At 30.8% G+C, this 24,522-nt stretch overlaps 2 protein-coding genes across 4 annotated transcripts; one reads left to right on the top strand and one right to left on the bottom strand.

Annotated features, from left to right (window-relative positions):
* Positions 1-42: 42 nt before the first annotated feature.
* Positions 43-14,037, bottom strand: na (sodium leak channel non-selective protein na). The gene is made up of 18 exons (XM_065508146.1): positions 12,993-14,037; positions 11,661-11,773; positions 11,486-11,596; positions 11,281-11,424; positions 8,892-9,149; positions 8,290-8,818; positions 7,489-8,231; positions 7,302-7,427; positions 6,867-7,232; positions 6,042-6,792; positions 5,523-5,822; positions 5,249-5,443; positions 4,991-5,177; positions 4,756-4,932; positions 4,144-4,221; positions 3,797-4,070; positions 3,491-3,653; positions 43-976 (listed from the first exon to the last, which is right to left on the bottom strand). The coding sequence occupies exons 1-18, from the start codon at positions 13,980-13,982 to the stop codon at positions 245-247; spliced, it is 6,237 nt and encodes a 2,078-aa protein (XP_065364218.1). The 5' UTR covers positions 13,983-14,037; the 3' UTR covers positions 43-244.
* Positions 14,038-17,990: 3,953 nt separating this feature from the next.
* Positions 17,991-24,336, top strand: LOC135956957 (plasminogen receptor (KT)). Of its 3 annotated transcripts, none has more exons than XM_065507592.1 (3): positions 17,991-18,276; positions 18,348-18,588; positions 23,735-24,336. In XM_065507592.1, the coding sequence occupies exons 1-3, from the start codon at positions 18,199-18,201 to the stop codon at positions 23,863-23,865; spliced, it is 450 nt and encodes a 149-aa protein (XP_065363664.1). In that variant the 5' UTR covers positions 17,991-18,198; the 3' UTR covers positions 23,866-24,336. The 3 variants fall into 3 exon arrangements, with proteins under 3 accessions (XP_065363664.1, XP_065363665.1, XP_065363662.1); XM_065507593.1 differs by lacking the exon at positions 23,735-24,336 and adding an exon at positions 23,389-23,638 and having other exon boundaries at positions 17,993-18,276; XM_065507590.1 differs by having other exon boundaries at positions 18,004-18,276; positions 23,732-24,336.
* Positions 24,337-24,522: the final 186 nt, after the last annotated feature.

Genomic DNA, 24,522 nt, shown 5'->3' with positions numbered 1-24,522 from the left:
GTAGCTCTTGTAATGAAAAACAATTTTACAAAATAGGTATAATTAATAATTTATTAACAACAAATAATGTATTTATTTATATTAATTTACATTAAACTAATCCAAACTAAACCTAAATCCTATTTTTATTTTTAAATATAACAATCTTGACATTGACAATAGTTAATTTAGCACATGATTTTTCTATTCATACTACTATATAAATACTTATATATTACATTGTATAAAAATTATTCGATATTTGCTACATTTCATCATCACTCAATTGAGTGCAGAGTACTTGTTCTTGCCACCAATCATGAACTTCATACACAGCATTGGCTTGATTATTAAAAGGCAACAGCTTGGTGCCCGGTATAATGTGAGGCATCAAACCGGATGGACTACCCAGGCCTTGTTGTAAATTACCATGTTCAAAATGATTAATCGCTGGATAATGAAATTGTGACATATCACCGGCAAAGAAACTATTCTTCTTATGGCCAGCTCCTGGTATAGCAGAAGCTATTGTCACCGGTAAAGTGGTAGTGGTCATAGAATTTTTCTTTTTCTGCTGATTTGCTATATATAAGCGTTCCTTATCGCTTAACGTGGAACGCTGTTGTGGATCTGAAGAGGTTGGTGCTAGAAATTTACGCCCCGAACTTCCCGTTGAATCGGAACGATTAAGTGCATAGCCCCGTTTGGTAGCTGATATAATGCGCTGCGTAGCATGTGTCGTTGAGGTTTCGGTTGGTGCTGGTGTGGATGCCACAGCACTAGTGCTAACATCATTCCCCTCATTCTCTGTGGAACTGAAGGTGGGTGAAAAGGCGTCACTTGTGGGTGGACAGGTGGCAGCTACAGCACCACTTATAGTAGCTATAGCAGACTTATCGCCAGGCCCTGTAGGCGTTTTATCTTCCTGGACACTTGGACGTATAATGGGCTGTTCGTTGGTTGCTCTCAAACCAGCAATCAAGGAGTTTTGTTGTTTCTAAAAAGGAGGAGAACAAAAATAGGTATGTAGAATAAGAATCAAATAAAAAACTAACGGGCCGGTTTATAACTAAATGTTACAATACTTTGTAAATATACCCTTCACCATGATTGGTATGGTCTTTCAGTTTGGAATTTCTACATTTCTCATTTGGGATGCCATGTCCGTCTGTAACTTACAAATATGATTGATATATCAATATATCGGGAATTCATCCGGCTCAGTTGCTATTTAAAATCGAGAAAATCGGCTCACAAATAGCTGAGATATAAGGAAAAAACCGGGACAACCTCGATCTATATCTGGATTAGTATATAGACAATATGGATATCTAATGATAGATATTTCAAAGTCGATTGCAACGATGTACACATCTGCTCAAAATAATAGATACACCTAATTGGAAAAAATGTAAATGGCGGTAACATTGAAAATTTCCTCGCAAGCGTTAAGAATACATCATATTATTAAAATTTCTATCTGGCAATGTCATGTCAGTCAAAAATCTGGCAACTATTTGCTTTCATGTTGATTTTTAAAAACGAATTTATTTGAATTACAAAAAATTATTTGCTCATAAAAATAGATACACATCAGTAATTTGTAATTTGTTTATATACAATTTTTTTTTTGTGCAATTTTTTGTTCCTATTTACGTGAAACAGTAAGTATAATTTAAATTTTAGCAACAATTTTATAAAAAATAGGACTCTTTTGAAGAAAATGGGACGAAATCATCATTGTACCGAAGATGAGAAAAAAATTGTTCAAACGATGAGAAATCAAGGAAAATCATTACGGGAAATAGCAAAGAGCATAGGAAGATCTTTACATTTTGTCCAAAATGCTTTATCTAAAAAACAAAAAAGAGAAACTCGCGGTAGACCAAAGAAAACCAGTCCAGAAACAGATAGGCGGATCGTCCTTATGGTTAAAAAAGACCCTTTCATATCATCGAAAGCTATTTCTGCGGAGCTATGTAACGAAATCAGTCCACAAACAGTTCGTCGTCGTCTTTTACAAGCTAAATTGCCGGGAAGAATTGCCAGAAAAGTGCCACTAATGCGCCAAAAAAATATCAAGACAAGATTAGAATTTGCTAAAGAGCACTTACAATGGTCCGGGTGTGAAGGCGAAAAAAAATGGAGAAATATTTTATGGAGCGACGAAACAAAAATAAATTTGTTTGGAAACGACTGCCAAAGAAATGTACGCCGACCAAAAGTAAAATAATTCCACGTTAAATTTACAAAAAAGACGGTAAAACATGGCGGGGGAAACATAATGGTTTGGGGTTGCTTTTCATGGAATGGTGTTGGTCCGATATTCCGAATAGAAGATACCATGAATGCTAGTGGGTATAGAGACATATTGGTAAACGTAATGCTTCCATATGCATTGGAAAATATGCCATTAATATGGACATTTCAGCAGGACAACGACCCAAAACATAGTTCAAGATTAGTTAAAAACTGGTTCTTGGAGAATAACGTACCTGTTTTAAGCTGGCCCAGCCAATCCCCTGATTTAAACCCAATAGAAAACTTGTGGAGTGAATTAAAGATAAGGCTTTCGAAGGAAGTTTTCAAAAATAAAGACGATTTATGGGAGAAAACGCAAAAAATATGGTACGAGATTCCATTGGAGAAGTGTCAGAACTTGATATCCAGTATGCCCAGAAGAGTGGAGAAAGTTTTACAAAACAAAGGTGGATATACTGGATACTAGCTTTACTTTAATAATAAACTAATTTTTTTAAGATAAAATTTATTAGCTTTTGTTTAATAAGAATTTTTAAAAATGTATCTATTATTATGAGCACCAAATTTTTCGAAATTTAAGAAATTTAATTTACTTTATAATATTTATTATTAATTATGAAATATTTTGTTTTTGTTTTTACTCTCCTTTTAACTATAAATAAAAATCGACTGAATTTTTTTTATAATTTTACAATATACCATTATTTTTTTCGTTTTTAAAAAATAAATTTTGGTGTATCTATTATTTTGAGCAGATGTGTACATATATAGTTAGACCTACAATGTGTCAAAATCGGAAAAAAATATTTTTTAACCCTATTTTTTTTTTTGCTAAATATTAAAAAAAATAAAAATTTAAATTTAAAAAAACAATTCAAAAAAATTTTTTTTTTTCAAAAAATTAAAAAAAATCATTTTTTTTCAAAAAATTAAAAAAAATCATTTTTAAAAAAAAAATAAAAAAAAAATCATTTTTTTAAAAAAAAAATCATTTTTTTTAAAAAAAAAATCAATTTTTTTTTTCTCAAAAAATTAAAAAAAAAATATTGTTTACCTAAAAATATTTAAAATTTTTACTTTGAAGTATAATTTGGTGAAGGGTATATAAGATTCGGCACAGCCGAATATAGCTCTCTTACTTGTTTTGCAATAAAAATAGTTATCAATCTTTATCTTAAGGTATACTTTGGTGAAGGTTATATAAGAATCGGCACAGCCGAATATAGCTCTCTTACTTGTTTTTACTTACATAAGCATTTTGTGATCTTATTTTCTTTAAGCATGCCTCTAACCAATTGCGTATGGTCATTTTGGCCACTTCTTCTTCAACCAAATATTCAAATTCTTCACGCGCTAATAACTCTTCCAGCTGTAAGGCTTTTCGGATATCCACTGAACGATAAGACAGCATACTGAAATGATAAAATCGAATTATTACACTTTGTTTTACTTTTTCCAAAAATTCGTAATGGTTTTTAGTTATAAGTAGAACAATACTAGTTATAAGTAGAACAATACAATAGTGTAAATTGTTTTAACAAAATTGTAAACATACTTTATAACATCATGAAATGTTACATCTTCGCCATTGTGCAGTTTATCCAATTCATAGCACATGTATTTGAATAATAAGCGATCTTTTTGCGGATCACATTCCAAGCGTCCCTTTAATAAACGTAATATAAATTTAACTCTACGCACTGGTATAACACCACGCTGATGAATATCGACAATATTCCAGGTATTTTGAAAATTACGTATATCTGCATAAGACAATAAGGCATCTTCTTCATTCGAATAGAATAATGAAAAGTTCTCCATGATAATAGCTGTAGATTAGGAAAAATATAAATACATTTTTTTAATTACAGAAAATAATATAAAATTTATTAGAATACTAACCCACTAGTAAGTTTAGCACTATATAAGTAATAATTACATAGAATGTGCAGAAGTATATAAGACTGGCCGTAAAATTTCCTGAAATATTTAATTAATATAAAACATATAAATTAGATTAATTAAAATTAACATTTGTTGTGTTTCTTTTATTGCAGGTCTTAAAAAAACTATTAGCTGTCATGGTTTTTGTATAAGAAATACGTTAATGGAACATATATAAAAAACACCCAGTATTTCAAGTAAGTGCCAACATGAACTATAACCTATAAATCTTATAATTCTTAGAAATCCATCTCGAGTAAAAATTATTGTCATTTTCTTATTTGAGATTATTGCACTCGATATCGAGCTAGCAGTATTATTCATTAAATTACCTTTCCGACGATCTTTAAATATACACCTTACACCGATAATACTAAGGTTTGGTATCGTCGGAAATGTAATTTAATGTATAATACTTTTCGTTTGGTACTCTACCAACTACGGTTTACTGTTTCTACAAACTTCGTGCAAATAGATAGATATTTTAAAAACATAAATTTATATATGTAAATCGCAATAAGCTTTAATTTCATTATATCCCCCTCCCTAAATATTATTTGTATAACTCACCACAATCCGTTTCCCAATAATTATTTCCCGGCGTACAATATGGTGGCTGTACCATGCAATCATGCATGATTTTATTCCAATCTTCACCAGTGACAATACGAAAAAGCATAGCTACACCAGTAACTGGAGAACCAAAGTTAGCACGACGACCAATACCTTCACCATACTTGACAGTACCTTTGAAAAAGCAATGTATCAATACGTTTTAAACACGAAAATACTATTCAAAACTTACCAAACAATATTGTGCCCGCCAAGGCATAGAAAAATACCAACAGAAACATGCCAAATATAATAAAGAATGATTTACAAACCGATACACCCACGGTTAACATTAACATTTTCAATGTGGTGTGTTTACCGGTTATGGTGAAAAATCTTAAAATCACCACCATAAAACCAAAAAAATATGATAAATCATTCTGTAATATGATAAATAAAGAAACATTGTGATATATTTCTAATTTCCAAATGAATGAATCACTTAATTTACCCTTAAAATAGTTTGTAAAAATATCCAAACAACTCCCGATACCGTGACTAGTAGATCGTAACGATTACGTCTCGACTGCCAATAGCCCCGGGGAGTAAATGCTATAATTTTCATAACCACCTCCACCACAAAAACAAATGTCAAAATGGCGCTTAATAAGACACAAATTTCCGTTATACTTTCTCCTTTAATCCACTGCAAAATATATAAAGAATTTATTATTAATTACATAGAAAATTAAAAAGTAAAATATTTTTAGTCATTTTAATTTTACCGTTATGGACAATAAACCACTGTTTATTAAAACAATAGCTGCTATAAAACGTTTAAAATATATATGCTGGGTAACATCATAGGCGAATGCCCTGACTTTACGTCCATCAGGCCTAGGCGGCAAATGTAAAGGTTGGGCAATTTTCAAACGTTTCTTCAAATCACACCATCTTCTCTGGTCGACCGTTAAAAGAGCTGTGCCCTTGTTCTCTGAGTAATTGGCAATGACCACGCCCACAAACAGGGTCAGACCAATCATGCAACCCAAGAAAATATAAATGTGTATGTAAATTGCATGAATCTAAAATAAAATTTAAAGAGATAGATATTAGAGTAAATTAGATCGTTTACATCTCTATAAAATACATATCTAAAATCATATCGAACAGTTCTCAAAAGCACTATTAGGCATTTAATTTTATTATATTAAGTAGATTCTTTTAACTACATATTTAAAACTGAGCAAACTAATATATTTTTTAATGAACTGTCCGATCGAACTTTCGATTTTCCAACTTACCGGACCCACAGCCTTAATTAATACATCTCTCACATCCAACCAACCCTTAAAAGACAAAACCTCAAACAACGTCAACATGGCATCACCAATATTATCAAAATTAAATCTTCTTGGATTGGCCCATACTCTAGGCACCAACATGGCCGGAAAGGATTCATCCGATCCCGGTGTTAATTTCATTTTCGTCACAAATACCCGTCGCATAAAAACACCCACACAATTTTCCCGTTTCAATATGGTCGGATCATTGCAACGGGCCAATCGGCCTCCATACAGCTGGACACCATAGCTGGCGAATATAAACATTAATAGAATCAACAGAGTCGATACTAATAAGATTTCCTTGAAACCTCGGCACAATTCATAAACCACTTTGCGCATATGTGGAACTAAAGTGAATATACGTAAAGGTCTTATACATCTCAGCACCATTAAAAGTTGAGCACCCGAATTGGTGGGTATATGTTTGGGCATCCAGCAAAGAAATGATGTTGAGACAACATATATAAACACATCCAATACAGCGGCCACATCTTTGATATATGCTTTTGGGGTAAAGAATAAACCGTCTGCTAATATTTTCAAAGCCAACTCCAGACTCATAAAAATGACAAAAGCATATTCGGCTATTTGTAAAGTTGGATGATCCATAACACGATCATTTGGCGTCTCAAACATCATGGAGATGCAGGAAAGTGTAGTGACAAATATCATCACCCAATCCAAATAGGTGACCAAGCCCAGGAAATTGCTAAATTTGAAATTGATTTGAAATAATTTCAAGTATATATGTATGTATCTTTTACATAATCACATTCTACTTACTGCATACTTTTATATTGCACTTTGCGCTCCTTGCCCGTCAACGGATCCTTTAGCCTGGCATCGTAACGGCCATGTACAATTTTTTGACAAATTTTACGAAAACGACTTTCGCGAGGCACCAAAAATAGCGGTGTATCGAAGAAGGGATGATTCTCTCGCAAATCCTCCTCTCTTTGATTACGCCTCATTTCGGCTTGCTGCCGTTTGGCCTGTAATAGTTTTATATCTAAATCATGTGGTCTAGCTCTTCCTGAATTAGCGCGCGGTGCTGAAGCTATATCACCATTCTCCATTAAATGTTCATAGGTTTGTTTCAGTTTAATGGAACCTGATCGCACACTGCGTCGTATGGAACGTGAACCAAATCTGTGAAAGTTACATAAAATTAGTTTTCGAACAACTGAAGATCGGCCAAAAATATTCAATATTACTTACTTTTTTTGATCGACTCTCCAAGGTTTCGAATGCGTAATAGTACCTTGAGATTTAAGACCACTTTTACCACCCACAACCGGCAACATGGCCGAATCACCCAGCATTAGACGTTGATTATTGGAATCACTTAAAAGAAATACACAAACAATAACATGATATTCACAGCTTTTCATAATGTCACACTCACTTAATTATATGAGTAATTGCCAATTTCCTCAAACTACTACCCGCCGACCTGACTTTAGCAGTTTTATTCATTATTCTCACGGGCTTTTGTTTACGAAAAACCACATTCGATTCCCAGTACTCGGACATTGGCCTCTTACAACTCTCCATCGAGGGATCATCGGTTTCCAACTCAATGACAAATTGCTTCATAAAAGACTCTCGCACCTTAGGCAGCGTAAAATCATTTGGTATACGATGTAATATGGTCATTTGAGGTGACTGAGGAAATTTCTCAAATATCCTTAAACGAAACGGCAAAGTTTCTTTAATTTCAGCACTTTGTTCGCGGAATTTAAGCTGTTTCAATTTCTTGATATCTTCATCCAACTCCAAGTTATCCAAAATAACCGCCACGAACAAACTTAGCACAATGAGTGTGACAAACAAGTGATAGAGTATGAAATAAATGGCTACCAGGGGAGTCAGTGTTTTACTAGTGCGTATCATTGTTTCATCCATAACCTCGACCCAAGCTTCTTGGGTAAGAATTTGGAACATAGACATAAATGCTTCGGGAAATGTTTCGAATTTGGTAAAATCACAAAGGAAACAGAACAATTGCATTGATATGCCCGAACTGATGATGAGCAAACAAACGGTAAAGGTTATAAGAGAACCGAGTTTTTTACCCGGACCAAAGATTTTATAAACAAATCCCTCCAGCATGGGTGAGGCCTTAATGAGACGTACTACACGTAGAACCTGTTGAGGACAAACAAATAGAAAATATAATTTTTTTTTTGGAAATTTAATTAATTACCTGAAAATATGTAAACGGTGATAGATAAAAATTTGGCACAATATGCAGTGTAGTTCCCACAGCCAATAGTAATTCAAATTTATGTATAGAGTGTTTGTAGTAGCCACGCCAACCCAAACAATAGATCTTAAATAAAGTTTCCAAATCCAGGAGTAGCGTAAAAATGGCCTCAATATAATAGTAATTCTCATAAAACACATGTCGTGGCCGTCCATCATGCTTAAATGTCATGGTGGCCGTTACAATACCATTGGCCAAGATAATCGACATGACTAGCATACGGAAATAGGGAGAGCGTAAAATGGCATGACATGTTTCGGGAGCCAAACCACCATGCTTGCTATCGTCGATGGTTACCAAACGCCAGCCTTGATCATTGCCACTCAAAATCTGTGAGGCAGCCGTTTTGGTAATATGACCACGAGCACCCCACATTTGCTGGAACTGAACACGAATTTCATTGAAGGTTTCTGTGATGACCGCAATGAAAACATTCTTCACCAGCCAAGCCAAAAAGAATATCATGGTACTGGAAATTTGTTTACAAGACTTGGAATAATTAAAACTTTTAATTGTATTGGTTTTGTAGTTTTGTAGATTACCTAAAATAAAATGCCGCTCTCCAAGCGGGCAATGAATCTATGGCACGGTACATTATGAAAACCCAACCTTCTTGCGAGGCCGCCTGATATACGGTAAAAATACTGGTGGCAATATCTTCAAAGCCATTAAAACCGATAACATAACTGCTCAAAAAATCCAATTTCATGCATTTCAATCCAGGTGAACATTGATAACCAGAATCTGGATCCATTGAACAAAACGTATCAGGTATGGCCAAAGAATTTAATGTTAAAATCCTATAAACATATGGTTTGGATTTAAGTTTGCAGTTTATATTCAATTATACAACGTCGATTAGGAAGTATAAAAAGATGTTAGGGAGGAAACAAACATTTTCAACAAGGCATCAAAATTTGTTAAGGACACAATTTGAAATTCTCAAAAAATTTAAAATTCGCTTTGGTTTGTCTTTTATCAAGATTCAAATTTTATATAAGAATGGATAATAAAAATCCTTTAAGCAAGGATATTTTAAAATACACATAAATATCGTATTATTTTGTTGGTCTATATAGATTTTTACTTATATTTTCTATCAAAATGGAAATATCCTTCGGCCTAACTGTCATTACACTCAAGCGATTTTTTTTACTTAAAATCAAATAATTTTTTTTGTTCTGGATTCAGTATTATACTTCATTAAGTTTTAAGTTACCCTATTGGATGACCCTTAATTTAAAAATAGGAACTTTGAGCCTAAATAAAAACCAAATTAAAGCATATTACGAAATTCTGGAGATATTTAAATTTGGCTTTGGGAAACATCTACACCAAATATTATCAAATTCAGAAGAGTTCAAAATGATTTTGTTTCGTCCCTTTAATAGAAAGTAATCTTTTATATTTTAACTATTTTAATTGAAAACATACTTGAAGGTTGAATACTGCTGTACATTGATTTATAGGGGATAGATGGTCGATAGATGGAATTACTAGATTTATCTAAAACCTGGATCGAACCTAGAGTTTCTTTGTCTCAGCATTTAAAATATTTTCTTAAATAAAAACAAGTAAGAGAGCTATATTCGGCTGTGCTATATTTCAAATTAAAAATTTTAAATATTTTTAGGTAAACAAAATTTATTTTTTTTTGCAGTTTTTTAATTTTTTGGAAAAAAAATTTTGTTTTTTTTTAAATTTTAAATTTTTTTTTTTGTTTTTTCAATTTTTTTTTAATATTTAGCGAAAAAATACTTTTGGTGAAAAAAAAATCGGGTTAAAAAATATTTTTTCCTATTTTGACCCATTGTAGGTCCAACTTACTATGGTCTTATATATGTCGTTGCAAAGGTCTTTGAAATATCTATCATTAGATATCCACATTGTCTATATTAATGACTTAGTAACCAAATATAGGTCAAAAATCGAGGTTGTCCAGAGTTTTTCCTCATATCTCAGCCATTTGTGGACCGATTTTGCTGAATAGCAAACTTCTCGAAAGCATGTCTGACAGAATTATTGAAGATTTGGATCCCGAAGATATCTGGGGTCTTCAGGAAATTGATTTCAACAGATAGACAGACGGACATGGCTTAATCGACTCCGCTATCTATAAGGATAGGGTCGGAAATGAAAAATGTAGAAATTGCAAACGGAATGACAATCTTATATATACCCTTCTCACGAAGGTGAAGGGTATAATAAAGAGTGCGAGCGAAATAACCATTTTGTTGTTGTTTAAAAAAACTGAGAAAAAGTCCTGGATTGAAATTTTAAAAAAATTGTTTGGACAAAAAACCGATACAAAGTTTAGCTATGTCTATAAATCGGGAAAATATTAAAAAATGATTTCAATCATTATCTTAAAGTATACTTTGGGAAAGGATATTTAATATGTGCGGTACAGCCTAATGTAGTTCTCTTACTTCTTTTTCTGTAACAACATAGCCTCTTACTAATATATTAAAAAGAGATCAAGTAATACCAGATAATGTTTGTGCTAATTAAGCTAATTTTGAAATGTCGCATTACAAACTTAAACATGAAAATATTTAACAAAAAACTAATCAAGACATTAAAGAATGTTAACATTGTCCCAATATCTTATCACATGTTTACTTAAATAGACAATTATTTGTGAAATGAAATTATTAACTACCAATACCCTAAACATCCCTTGAAATTAATGTACAGCACTGTATGTATTTAAAAAAAGATTTTGAAAATATTTTGTTTGATCTTTTGACCAATTTAATCTAATTTGTTGCACCTTAATTGTTAGACAAAATATTTTCAAAATTAAAAAAAAAAAAATAAATATAAATATATGTAAGTTCTTTGAGATCTAAATACAACAAAGTCTGCAATTAAATGTCAGACTCTCTCTCTCTCTTTCGAAACAACGTGACGACATTTAAAATAACATACGGATTGTCATATTCATCATATTCGCTATTATTCATGACACAATGATTTTTCAATTCGCCAAAGAATTGCACTCCCATCAGACCATACAAGGACATAAAAAATAGGAAGAACAAGGTTACATTATAAATCTGTTGGCTCGAACGCCTGTAAACATTTAAAAGATTAAAATAGTTTAATATCATTTTAAATTACAATTAGTACTTACTTAAATATTTGATTAATTCTTTTTTTTGGCATCGAAAATTTCAGGAAGACTCTTAGGAAGCGTATCATAATCAATGGCCTTGGTGCTCGCATTATGGACAAGGGAGAAAATCTAAACAAAAAAATATTTAAATTTTAAAGTATATTTTAAACCATTACATTAAAATGTTACTTACTTTGGCACTATTTCAAGTATTTCAAATATTTGTAAAACAATGGATATCCATAAAAAGAATACCATTGAAAAATCAAATTGGCACCAATGATCCTTTAAATATGGCACTTCACCCTAATTGGTTTTGTAAAAAATTATGATCAAATGTTTACAATTTCAAAATAATATTATTGGCATAATATAACTATACTTGGCTGTGCTCCAGTACTTGTTTAATTTACAGGTTTTAGTCAAACTTTGTAAAACAACAAAATTTATAGAAAATGTTGAATATGAAAAAAAACTCCCCATAAAATTCGAACTAAAACCTGTAAATCTGAGTAGTAGTACGGGACATTGTTATTTGTGGAATATATTTTATTTAAAATAGTGTTTTAAAAGTTTGCAGTCATGAGAATAGTGTATAAAGAACTTGTATAAAACATTGAAAAATGCTGGTGGAAACCTTATTTCAAAATAAAAGATAGCTAATAAATACCTAAATACCATTTCGAGATTTGTATATAAGAATCCATTTTTAGTGGAAATATAAGTATACATACATAAGAGAGCTATATTCGGCTGTGCCGAATCTTATATACCCTTCACCAATTTATACTTCAAAATAAAAATTTTAAATATTTTTTTAATTTTTTGGAAAAAAAAATTTTTCAAATTGTTTTTTTTTAATTTTTTTTTTTTTTAATATTTAGCGAAAAAAAATGTTGGTGAAAAAAATATTTTTCCGATTTTGACCCATTGTATGTCGAACTTACTATGGTTTTATATATGTCGTTGCAAAGGTCTTTGAAATATCTATCATTGATATCCATATTGTCTATATTAATGACTTAGTAATCCAGATATAGGTAAAAAAATCGAGGTTTTCCTGGTTTTTTCCTCAAATCTCAGCCATTTGTGGACCGATTTTGCTGATTTTAAATAGCTAACATCTCGAAAGGATGTCTGATAGAATTATTGAAGATTTGGATCCCGAAGATATCTGGGGTCTTCAGAAAATTGATTTCAACAGACAGACGGACATGGCTTAATCGACTCTTTTTGAAGGCTCAACGACGACTAGTTAAACAAATTGAACCCCATTCAAATGACTGCATTCTTCTATTAATAAACAAAATCTAGTATATGTTATTATTGTCTCAATGATTGAGACCTATTTCATCAGCTGTCACAACTCATGGTAAACAGAGATAGCAATATATTGAATATCAAAATATATGTGTTTTATATTGCTATTTCAGATAACCATGAGTTGCTAGAATTCTCTTGTGTTTTGTTATCTTTTCTTTAAATGCACCACTGGTTACAATGTGGTCTTTTGTAGTCTACTTACGTGATAAACGCCGCGTATGTGCATTTTGGCAATCATTTCTGCGGTAAAGAGTAACGTTACCGCAATATCTGATACGAATGTTATATACTGTGTGGGTGGAAATAATTCGAAAGTTTTCGGAGTATTCGATGAGACTGAGGCCAAGGCTACTAAAGCGCAAAAACGCATTAGGCGCCTAACCCACAGTTTGTTCACCCATTCAATATCGGCACTTTCGTTAAGCGATTCCTCGGGACCATAATCAGCTAAAAATGGCTCGCCGCCCTTAAGACTCTGCTTGCGACCAAGCATTTTATTACCAATACCGGTTGCAATGCCAAGTCCGAGTGGCGGCACGCCCGTAATGGCAGCACTACTAGGTCCCATTGCACTACTAATGCCGCCACAAATGCCCATACCGACGCCACTTAAACCGATACCTGCTCCTCCACCGCTTCCTCCCATTCCTCCACCTGATGTAGGTGCATTGGACGCTGAAGCACTACCCAGCTGGCCGGCTGTAACACCGGATCCATTATTGTGTGACATGGCTGCTGCACAAGCGCCACTTTGTCCTGTGTTAGTGGTGTTGTGAGCACTATAATTACTGCTTATGGCTACAGTGGCCGATGTTCCTAACATGGGTCCCATATTAGGCATACGTAGGCCACTACTACCACTGCCACTTCCACTGCCCGAATTTAAAACAGTCGGACTATTAATGGCACTGTCGCCTTCAATGCCATAGCACGATTGAAAGCCGCTATATGTTTGGCTGGAAAAGGCTGCCTTCGGGCTGTCCGTATGATTGAAGGTAAAATGTTGAGCCTGTGTCGAGTACTGCGATTGATTGCGGTAATGGTGTTGCAAAAAATGACTACTAGCACTGTAACTTATGGTGGGTCCAATGGATGTGTGATTTGCACTGCTAGCGATGGGTGCTAAATTTGTGGCGGAAAGTGTTTTACTACGTGCTGCTCCTAAGCGGCGAGTACGCAATTGTTCACTCATTCAAAACTATAAACTTCATAATCGGTTCAGATCAATCTTCTTTAAAGAATCTGAAAAAATACTAAACAAAATTATAAAACATTAAACTGGTCACTCTAAAATAAACCGTTATTTTAATGCTCTCTCTATCTATCTCTCTTCTAAATTCTCTCGCAACCTTGACATTGCAATAGCATGTTTTTGTTTATAAACAACTGTTGTACGTATAACAGTTAAAATTGTTTACATTACAAAAGCCGGTGACACATACATACAAGTGTATAACACTTTGCGGTTAATTTTACAAGCAAACAGGTGGTTGAACATCTGTTCACCTGTTGCCAATGCACATCAGCTGTTCAAACAACTGTTGCATGCATGATACCAGCTGTTCAATCAGCTGTTTTAATTATAACAGTTAGCAGTTCCAAATGGGGGATGAGTTTTTCAACCCCCAAAAAGAAGTGTATAACAGTTACAGTGTATAACACTAGATACATACTAATTTTTTTTTCACTTTTCAAAAAAAAACTCCAAAAACTATATTTAAATTATGAAATGTTTAATTTTTTCCATTTAATTTAATGACACTTTAGTTATATTTTATATTTATATTATGTACTATACCATCATCTAAATATTTAATTCATAAACAACCCATTTTTAAAACTAAACCATACACTTTTTGAACTTTTGCCAGTGTCTTGGCCAACTAAAAATTTGTCTTATTTTGCCTAAATTCGTTATAAAATTTAAAATTTTGAATTTCTTGATAAAATATTTTTAGTTTTCAAGCCTTTTTTTGTTAAAATAAGTTGAAAATAGTAAAAATTTACCCACTTTTTTTTAAAAAAATATTGTGCAAAAATAATTTTTGTGTGACTTAAATGGCTAAAAAAGTAACTATAAAGAAAATGTGTATAACAGTTAAAAGGAGTAACGAAGGATTTCATTAACCCTTTGTTAACCTAAATATGTTTTGATTTGTATCTGTATATAAGTATATAAAAATTGTTCAGCTTGACTTCCCAAGCTTTTACAGATATGTTTTTGTTTAAAAATTCTCCAAATTTATTAAATTTTTTAAAAAAAACTAGTAATACGGCATTTGAAGGGATAAATAACTGTTATATGCACAGAGTTGTAATGCGAATCATGCGCAGTTTTAAATTATTTATTTTTTTGACACCTGTTGATATGTTTAGGTTTGACATATGATTAAATTGTTGCAGGATCATCGATTTTGTAACTCCCTGCACAATTGAGTTTATTATGTTTTCCAAGTTTTTTGGGGTGGCATATTTTTGGCAAATGAATATCTAAAACTGAAAGATGTATATGAAGTCCTTATTTGAAATACTGACTAGTAATTAAATATTTTTTAACCGAGATAAATGCATAAAAAGTAAGAGATAAAACTAAGAAAAAAGAAATTGTTGAGAAAAAATGTTTGGTTACAAAAAAAAATTTGTTGGAAACATTTTTTTTTTTGGAAAAAACTTTTTGGTGAAAAAAATTCGAGTTAGAAAATATTTTTCAAAACCATTGTCGGTCCGAATTTATTTGTCGTTAAATACGTAGTTTGAAAGTCTTTTAAATGTCTATCATTAGATATCCATATTGTCTATATATGTTAATAACTTATTAATCCAGATATAAAAGGCGCCATCCTAAATGTCGCTTTAAGCGCCGATGTGGCTTATTCGCATAAACATTCGACTTAACCCTTTCGGGACGGAGTTTTATTTTGAGAACCAAAATATATATGGTAGAAATTTTAGCATATTCTAAAAGATGAGGAAAAAATATTATGTTCTGCATACTCAGAAATCCTGAAATCTTCCTTTTATCCTGAGACATATGTATAATCCCAATAAGTATTTTTCGTGGGACATATAATCCCAATCAGTGTCTTGGATGAGTCGAAATTAAAAAATTAATAAAACATCAGAATATTATTAAATTTAGATGAAAGTATACATTTATTTTCAATTTTATAGTATTTCATAAATGTAATTAGGGATTTAATTTGTGAAATGGTCCAAAACACTTGTAACACAAAGCGTTGTTGCAGCCTGAGCATATCATCTTTGTACACTTTTCGATACCAAGTGAAGACCAGTATACTCTACTGGCATACTGGTCTAATAAAATTAAAATGAAGAAATTCGGGAAAAAAATTGGACTTAAAATTTAATTTTCAAATACGAATACCTCCTAAGCTATAAGAGATAATTGATAGCTACTATAAGGTTTTTTATAGTGCTTTACTAGGAGATTCTTTATTTGTAATTTTTTTTTTAAATCGGAATCCAAACGAGGGGATCCCGAAGTGACCTACTTTTGGATCTCCCTGGCCGCGCCCCTGGTGGGCCCATGAGATCCAAACTCAAAACTTGAACTCGACAAGACTTCCTCTTTGCGCATGTCAAATTTCATGAACTAAGCGTTTAGAAGTTAGAGATTTATTTCCCGTTATGCTTTTATTCAAACATTATAAAGAACTCTTAAACGCGGTTTAGGGGTGTTATTTAGATAAGAAATTGCATTGAAAATAAAGAAAATACGAAAGTTTGTTGTTGTTGACGTACCCGTTCATCCAGAAATATACCTCATCGCTGAAGATGATTTTTTGATGAATTTTAGAGTCAGTTTCCAACTGCTCCAGGGCACATTTTGATAAAACAATTTTATCATTTGAACTGCATAGTGATTTCCCAAAACAAATTGAATAAATGACAGTCAATTCGACAGATGTAGCTTCAACAATTTGACCGCTATCAACTGGGAAGACCCTTTAGTTTTCAGTTTTTTTTAAATTTTTATTGTTTATACGTAAACAAAATGTATTTCAATTAGACTAACAAAAAGAAAATTTATTCTATGAATTTACAAAAACATCCTGGAAAATTAATAGGGACATTTCGTTTTTTTTTAGAATTTTAATCCATAACATCATCATTTTTCAATGTTACATTAATATTTGGTAGATGCTCCCTTCATTTTAATAACCTCCTTGCATCTGCGTTGCATAGATCCAACAAGATTAGCACAGACTTTTTGCCACATATCGTATTTTTCTTACCCTATTTTATTTTTAAGAATGCTCAATTGGGGTTAAGTTCAGAAACTGGGAGTGCCAATCAGGACACGCACGTTGTTCTCTTGAAACCATAACTTAGCAAGCCAAGATGAGTGCTTCGGATCGTTATCCTGCATAAACTCCCAGACTAAAGGCATTTCCTATTCGGCAAATGTTTATATCAATTCCACTTTGAAAACTGAAAGTGGTTATGTACATTCCGAAAGAAATTTTCGTTTTACTTTTTCTGAAGAAGCGAAATACAAAATTAATTCCACTTTCGATCGATTTGGTTTGACATTAGAGAAAAAAATACGTTTTATAATTTGTTGCAATTTTATTATGTTAGCCTTTTTTATTTTATTTATGATTTTTTTGCAAAGAATAAATCATGCTTAAAATTCGCAACCACATTGATATACCCTTAATAACCTAGATTTATACAACGCATGTTATTATTTATTTTGCTCTTGTTATTGTTGACGTGTGATAAATAAATGTTTTCTTCATGTGTTTCTTTTTAGCTTCTGATTCTTATCAAATTTGGCACACTGTGCCTATAACAGTCAATTCGTCATTGTTATATAATTTTTCTGAGTGTAAAACTCATAAACAAATATGCATTCAACAAATATTTATTGCGCAGGTTTGTGAAAAATTGATAAAGCAGAGCAAAATACAAAAACATATCGTTAGCTTAATTAGAAAACTACATAACTAACATAAAATTATTTGCTAATTTAATCTTATAACAAAAAATTATTTTAGTGTTGTGATTTTGTAATTGTTATAATATTACAGTACGTACATACATACATATATATTTCAATAAAATTTAGCATTAAAATAAAATTATACAAAAATGTGTATGAGCTTTTGAATTTCAGCTAACCATATACAAGATAAAGAAAACAATCAGTCTCAAAATATTTTGCAATTGTATCACACTCTTTTAACAAAACATTAAATACATACAATCATAATTATCAATATAAAAAAATATAAAATTATAGAAAAATAGACAAATGTCTATGTAAACAAATTACGTTAAAAATTAAAATTTTATTATATAAAAAGTAAAAGAAGCAATAATTTATTTACCTTTATTTCTTAAGCAACAACAACGGTAAATTGTTAAGTAACAACAACATCAGCATGGGAAATAAATCAAGTAATATTTCTACTTATCCACAACATGACGATCCGGCCTATAGAAAATGTCAAGAATTAAAGGTATGTATTCATTAATTTATAATCTTAAATTACTATTTTCATTCTGTATAATCATTTCCCTCTATTTTTAGATGGAACGTTGGATCCAAATGCACTATCAAATTAAGGAACGTGAACAAGCCACGGAAATAGCTCGTGATAGGGAATTTTTTTACTGGCTTAGTGGTTTCTATATAACATCGTTATTTGGTTGCTTTTCTTTCTATCAGCGCACAAGAAGACCGGTTACATTACTGCCCATGGTACCTTTATCTTTTGTTATGGGCTATTACGGTGACTTGGCCTATGGCAGTAAGATACATCGCATTAAAGGTAAGTAGAAAAAGTGCGTTTAAGTTTTGTTTTTTTTCTTGGCACAGATACAGTTTATAGATTTTTTGCTGTTCAAAAAAATTACTTTGCTTGATTTAAGGTTGAAGGTCATTTGGTTTTGTATATTTTTGTGAAGTCAAATTTAAACTCTAATTTCATTTGGTTTTGCTCTAAAAGTAATATTTGTTTTTATAATATTTAGTATGTATTTATATATAGTATGCATATGTAATAATGCACTCTTAAATGTCAATATAACTTGTGTATAGTATAGTTGATGTTGCAATATCGATTAGTCTGACAAGTCAAAGACACATTTTGCTATGTATAATTATTGTTCTCTTGTGTAAATTGATGCTTTTAAGTTTGATACAATGATGCATGGTGTATTATAAACGATTTTTTATATTTACTAACTAAATAAATTCCTTAAAATATAACGATTAACTACAAAATAACAATGGTGCGAAACTTTGAAAATTTTTTTAAATAGCATATATGTAAACGATTACACTCAGGTCACGTTTTATGCGATAGATGCGTTCCAAAAAAATCACATAAATTGAATTCGCATAAAACGATACTCTAGCTTCATACAAAAACTAATGATTCGTTCCAAAATTCTGAAAAACCGCATAAATTCAGATTTTAATTAAAAAATCAGAACAAAATCGCATAAAAAAAATCAACAAAAATATATTTATTTAATTTACTTAAACAATAAAAACAAAATACGTTAAAAAAAATAAACAAAAATATTTATAATTACAGAAAAAGTGAAAATTATCCAAAAAAAAAAATGAGATAACACATTTTTTAAGGAAATTCTTTAAATATGCATGATTAATCTGAATCACTAAATAATTGTCTGCATCGGTTTGGAATTGGTTCAACGTCACTTTCATCACTAGATGATATAATCATATTGTCATCATATGGTAAAATATAACTTTCATCACTAGAATTAATCTAGTGAATAGGGTGCGAAATCGAAGAATTTTTGGGAGCTTCAACTGCTTCTTTTCTTGCAAAATAATTTGTCATTAAACTTCGCGATTTTTAATTTTTAAGTTGCTTATGCAACTCTTGATATCCGGAAAACAGATCAGTCAGTCCGCGATGAATCTTTAATTCTCTTTCCGTATCTGAATCTGTATTAAGAATTTGATTTTGTAAAAAACATATCAGTGATGCAAAATTGGTTGAATTTAAAAAAGGTAGGGCTTGGTTATGTAAATGAAGAATTAAAAAAAAAGCTTTCAAAACCATCTAAAAATTCAAAATCTTAAAATTCTAAAAAAAAAATTTATCGCATAAATTTGAATCCGCATAAAACGAGACCTGAGTGTATATTTATTTTGCTAAATACTTACCCCCACATTCATAAAAAATTGTAAATTTAAACCAAGTTTTAAAGCAAAATTTCCATACTAAATTTGATTTGAATTTGATTTTTTAAAACGTTGTTTAAATTTAAAAATTGTTTTGAATAAGGCCTTTAGTGCATTTTCTAAACTAGAAGTTTATGATATATAATTTAGATTTGAAGTTTAATTAATAAACATTTCAGAATACATACTGTTATAAAAATATTGAATCTGTAACGAAATTTGTTTTGGGGTGGTATTTTATAATATATAATTGGGGGATTCAAACGGTCTACTATTAAGTCATATTGTCCTAATATATTCACCCCTATCAGCAATAACATGTGAAATTTTGTTCCCATGAAATATCCATTTCCCTCGAAGGGAGAATTGTTATCGGGAATATCACGATGAACTTTACATTCACAATAGTTGATTTTGTTAGTAACAGCTGTTTATTGTTTAAAAAATTCCATCTAAAAATTTCACAAGGGGAATTTTTTCACGTGAACAAAGTTGATGAACGAAAAAAGAAAAAGGGAAAATATTTCATGTGAAATATTGATTCGCGATATTTTAGTTTAAACAAAAATATTCGAATATTATAAACATTTAAGTTAATATTAACTCAAAATTTATAATTTATATAACACTATCTACAGACAATAAACAAAAAAAGGGATATACAACGGAATATAAAAATTTATGGATTTACTTAATATTGCGGAATTTTTGTTAAAGAAATCTTTATTGAGCATTAAGAAAACAGTGTTTTGTCTCTCCTGAACACTTAAAAGTTTTTGAGTTAATACAGTATTGTTGAACACGTGCGATTTGTATAGGTATTTACAGATGGCCCGGGACGGGAAATCCTGGGAATTCCGCGAAATTTTCAATCCCGAAATACCGGGAAATCCTTAGTTTTACTGATGTTTTTTGTACTTGACTTTCTCTAAAAGAATCTTAAAGCTCCATAACATACTACAAAAAAGAATTAACCCAAAAAGACCAATAACAGTATTCAAATTATTCCAAAAACTCGTAAATGTTCACACAGAATTCTATTCCGACCGAAAGTGGACTTATTTTAATATTTAGTTTTTTCACAAAGAGTAAAATTTTTTGGAATAAAATTAGATATGGAGCCAGTTTTTATTAGATTTTTTATTTGTATCCAATTGCATTTTAAAAACCAAATAATTTTTTTAGCTTTTTAACGAAGTCTACATTCTTAAAATTGAATAATTTGTTAAAGACGGGAATTCCCGGGATCCCAGTGCGGGAAAAGAAAAACTCCAATTATGATACATAAGATTTTGACAAATATTAATATATAGTATTGTCGTCTGAAAATACCTGTACCAAATCAGATAAAAAATTAAATAAATATCAACTAAATTTGATCTATACGTAATATCCGAAATTAGTAGACCCATAATTCGGGAACAAATTGGAAAATGGTTACAGAACCTCAAAATAACCATACGGTTCGATATTACTTTTTTGACAACTGTCATTTGTTGCATAGCTGTAATCATAGAATAAACACATAGAACGGAAGGAGAGAGTAATATATATTGAAAAATTACTCTCTTTTCACACATACGGGTGATACAATAACAAAATACATGCAATACATTCTCATGAATTAGGTTTTTGACAACAGACTTAGGTTTTTGGCTCTCAGTTACCTATCTAGTTGTTGTCTATGGCTGTAATAATCTGTGCCGACCGTAACTCAAACAATACAGTTGTATTAGTTTAAAATCTAATAAAATTTTTGTTTAAACGTTAAAATTCTATATAAGGTTTTGAAACATGTTTATACCCATAATATAACAATAAAAGGTAGAATCACTACAAAATATGTTCTCAATTATACATGCCTTGAATTGTCAGACTAATATAAAATAAAAAATAAAAGTACAATTGAAATAAAACATAAAAAATTAACTAAATTGAAAAATTTAAAAAATACATATAAGAACAAACATGCGTGTTAAATGTTGTTTGTATAAATGTTCATTTGAACAAAATCTCGTAAGATTTATAAAATGTCCTGAAAATAAAATTAAAGAATGGAGTGCAGCCTACGGTGCTGAGCTGAAGAAACACTCCCGGATTTGCATGCATCATTTTAATGACTCCGATAATATTGAACTGCATGAAGCCACAAAGCGTGCACGCCTAATGCCAAATGCGACACCTTCTCTTGAGCCAGTAAAAGGCGTAAATGATTTTTTTCGTATGCAAATAAATTATGTACATATTTCAAATAATAACAAAATATTTTTAAATTTTCATTTGTTGTTATTCGTGTTTTTGGATTTCTGTTTTTTATTTTTCTATTATTTGACGTAACAAGGCATAGCATTTTAAACTCTCTCCCTAGTGATTCTACCTTCTAATGGTTGTATCATGGTTTATACCCATATTGAGCATGTTTGTAACATGATATTTACCAGATTGAATGTCCGACAATGCGAGAATTAGTACGAATATTGAGAATACAATTCTTAAATATTTGAAATTACTTCAAAAAATAAACATTTTGATACAAAGTCCATGAAAAATCATACAAATTGTGGAATATTCCTATATAAAGGGCCAGCTTGGACATGACGTTTATTTTCAACTGATATTACATATTCTATATGAGGCCATCAGTGCAAAAATGGTGTAACCCACAATTTTTTTTGGTTGAATCTTACAATATCAATACAAAATACCTTTTGGTATTCAAAAGCAGATGAAGCTGAAAAAATCGTTTTTGCACAGAGCGTAATATAGCAAAGTAATGTAGCAAAAGTAGTGTACGTTGAATATACCACTAAATAAATAGTTTGGGGTTACATCATGCAAAATGATCCAGTTCACAAACTTAAGGAGGGGTTAATGTCGTGTTAATGTACATATATCAAATAAAATAAATGTATTATTGCAGAGGCCTTTCCAATGAAGTATAGCGTAACTTAAAAATTTGTGTCATGACGGATTAAGCGAAAAATCGGATTAAATGAAGAAATCTGAATCCGGAGATATTAGATAACTTTCCACAAATTGAAGGTTAAATTGGAATTGGGTCACAAAAATCGTTATCTTTAAAAAACATTTCTCCCCGTTGCGAACTAACAAACCAAACTGGAATATTTATCAATTATAATTCATCATATCAAAATGTTTGTAAATTATTTGTAATCTTTTGTACATTTTTGAAATTCACATTTATAAACGTAGTTTTAACTTAAATCTAATCTAAATTTTACTAAACGTATTATATTAAGCCTCAATTAATTGTTACAAGTATGTATATTTTTTTTTTTTGCTCAAATCAAACTTAATTTACCATTTAAAAATTACGCCTATAGAACTTAAATTGTTTTAATTTTTTTAATTAGTTTCTCTTTATTTTAATACCAATATTATTTTTCAGATTTGACCGTAACCAAAATTATAACCGATTTGGGTTTACTTGGCCCATTTTTGGGTGTACCACCCTCAAAATGAATTCGTTTTATGCCAAACCTTTTTCCTTAAAAAACAACTTTATCATTAATTTTCTGTTTTGATTTATGTTCGAAAATGTGCAGCTTTAAACAATGTTAAAAACAACTTTATGAATAATTGAAATTATTTTTCAAATAAATATTCCTAGAACTAAATTAAAAAAGAACATCATAAAATGTGGGTTTATTTTTTTTTAAAACAACAATTTCCAACTGTTTTAATGTAATTCAAAAATATATTTGGTCTTTTTGTTTAATTTATAATTACAGCAGAAGCTAATATGATAATGGAACATGAACCAGAATTGCTGCATTGGCCTGGTGGTCTACCCACAGTGGCAACTATCGATGAGGCACGTGTGGAAGCTGAAATGGAAAAGAAAATGCATCCACATCACTCATAGGCTCAAAATGCACACAATGATTTAATAAGCAGCTTAGAAATTCCATATGATGCTCAAGTTATACTATTTTTCATTAATACTTAATGATGGTATTCACGAAAATAAAACGCGTATTTAATACATAGTTATTTAGGACAATATAAATATTTCTTAAAATTAAAAATTTCAAGTATTCATAAAATGTACCAAATAATGTAGTTCCACAAATTAATGTGTGTGTGTAAGTAAAGTTTCAAACAATGAAAACGAACAATATTTATTATTAATAATTTTTATTTCTTATTCCTATTGTGGTAAATTATATTTTAATAACATTTATATTTATAGTAATGTATTAACAAATTCCTTAACTTATTTAAATCGTATACACTTTTCAAAAACCATTAAATGTTAGCTACAATTTTTCACTACTCTTTGTGTGAGTTAATTTGATCTAATAATAAAATTAAGAGAAAGCCTTTTAAAATTAAATGTTGTTTGAATGATTTTTTTAATTGTTTTCCATATAGTTAAATACTAAGTGGAAATGACATTGCTAAAATGTTTGCTCGCTCTATTCTCCTTAGTTTTGGAGTTATAGCCCTTAAAAGTTGGATATCAGATTATTATACCCTTCACCTTCGTGAGTAGGGTATATATAAGTTTGTCATTTCGTTT

The sequence above is a fragment of the Calliphora vicina genome, chromosome 4, assembly GCF_958450345.1.
Source record: "Calliphora vicina chromosome 4, idCalVici1.1, whole genome shotgun sequence".
NCBI classification, from domain to species: domain Eukaryota; kingdom Metazoa; phylum Arthropoda; class Insecta; order Diptera; family Calliphoridae; genus Calliphora; species Calliphora vicina.
The sequence above is the reverse complement of the archived record's forward strand: the minus strand, read 5'-3'. Positions and strand labels throughout refer to the sequence as shown.

Bases quoted from the DNA above. Each gene is read 5' to 3' on its own strand.
- na (XM_065508146.1), bottom strand. From the start codon at position 13,982: ATGAGTGAACAATTGCGTACTCGCCGCTTAGGAGCAGCACGTAGTAAA. The intron at 8,232-8,289 runs GTAATTAATTAA...TGTCCTCAACAG, and splicing joins CACCGTTTACATATTTTCAG to GTTCTACGTGTAGTACGTCT. The intron at 4,222-4,755 runs GTGAGTTATACA...TAAATATTTCAG, and splicing joins TTATTGGGAAACGGATTGTG to GAAATTTTACGGCCAGTCTT.
- LOC135956957 (XM_065507590.1), top strand. From the start codon at position 18,199: ATGGGAAATAAATCAAGTAATATTTCTACTTATCCACAACATGACGAT. The intron at 18,277-18,347 runs GTATGTATTCAT...CTCTATTTTTAG, and splicing joins GAAAATGTCAAGAATTAAAG to ATGGAACGTTGGATCCAAAT. The intron at 18,589-23,731 runs GTAAGTAGAAAA...TTATAATTACAG, and splicing joins TAAGATACATCGCATTAAAG to CAGAAGCTAATATGATAATG.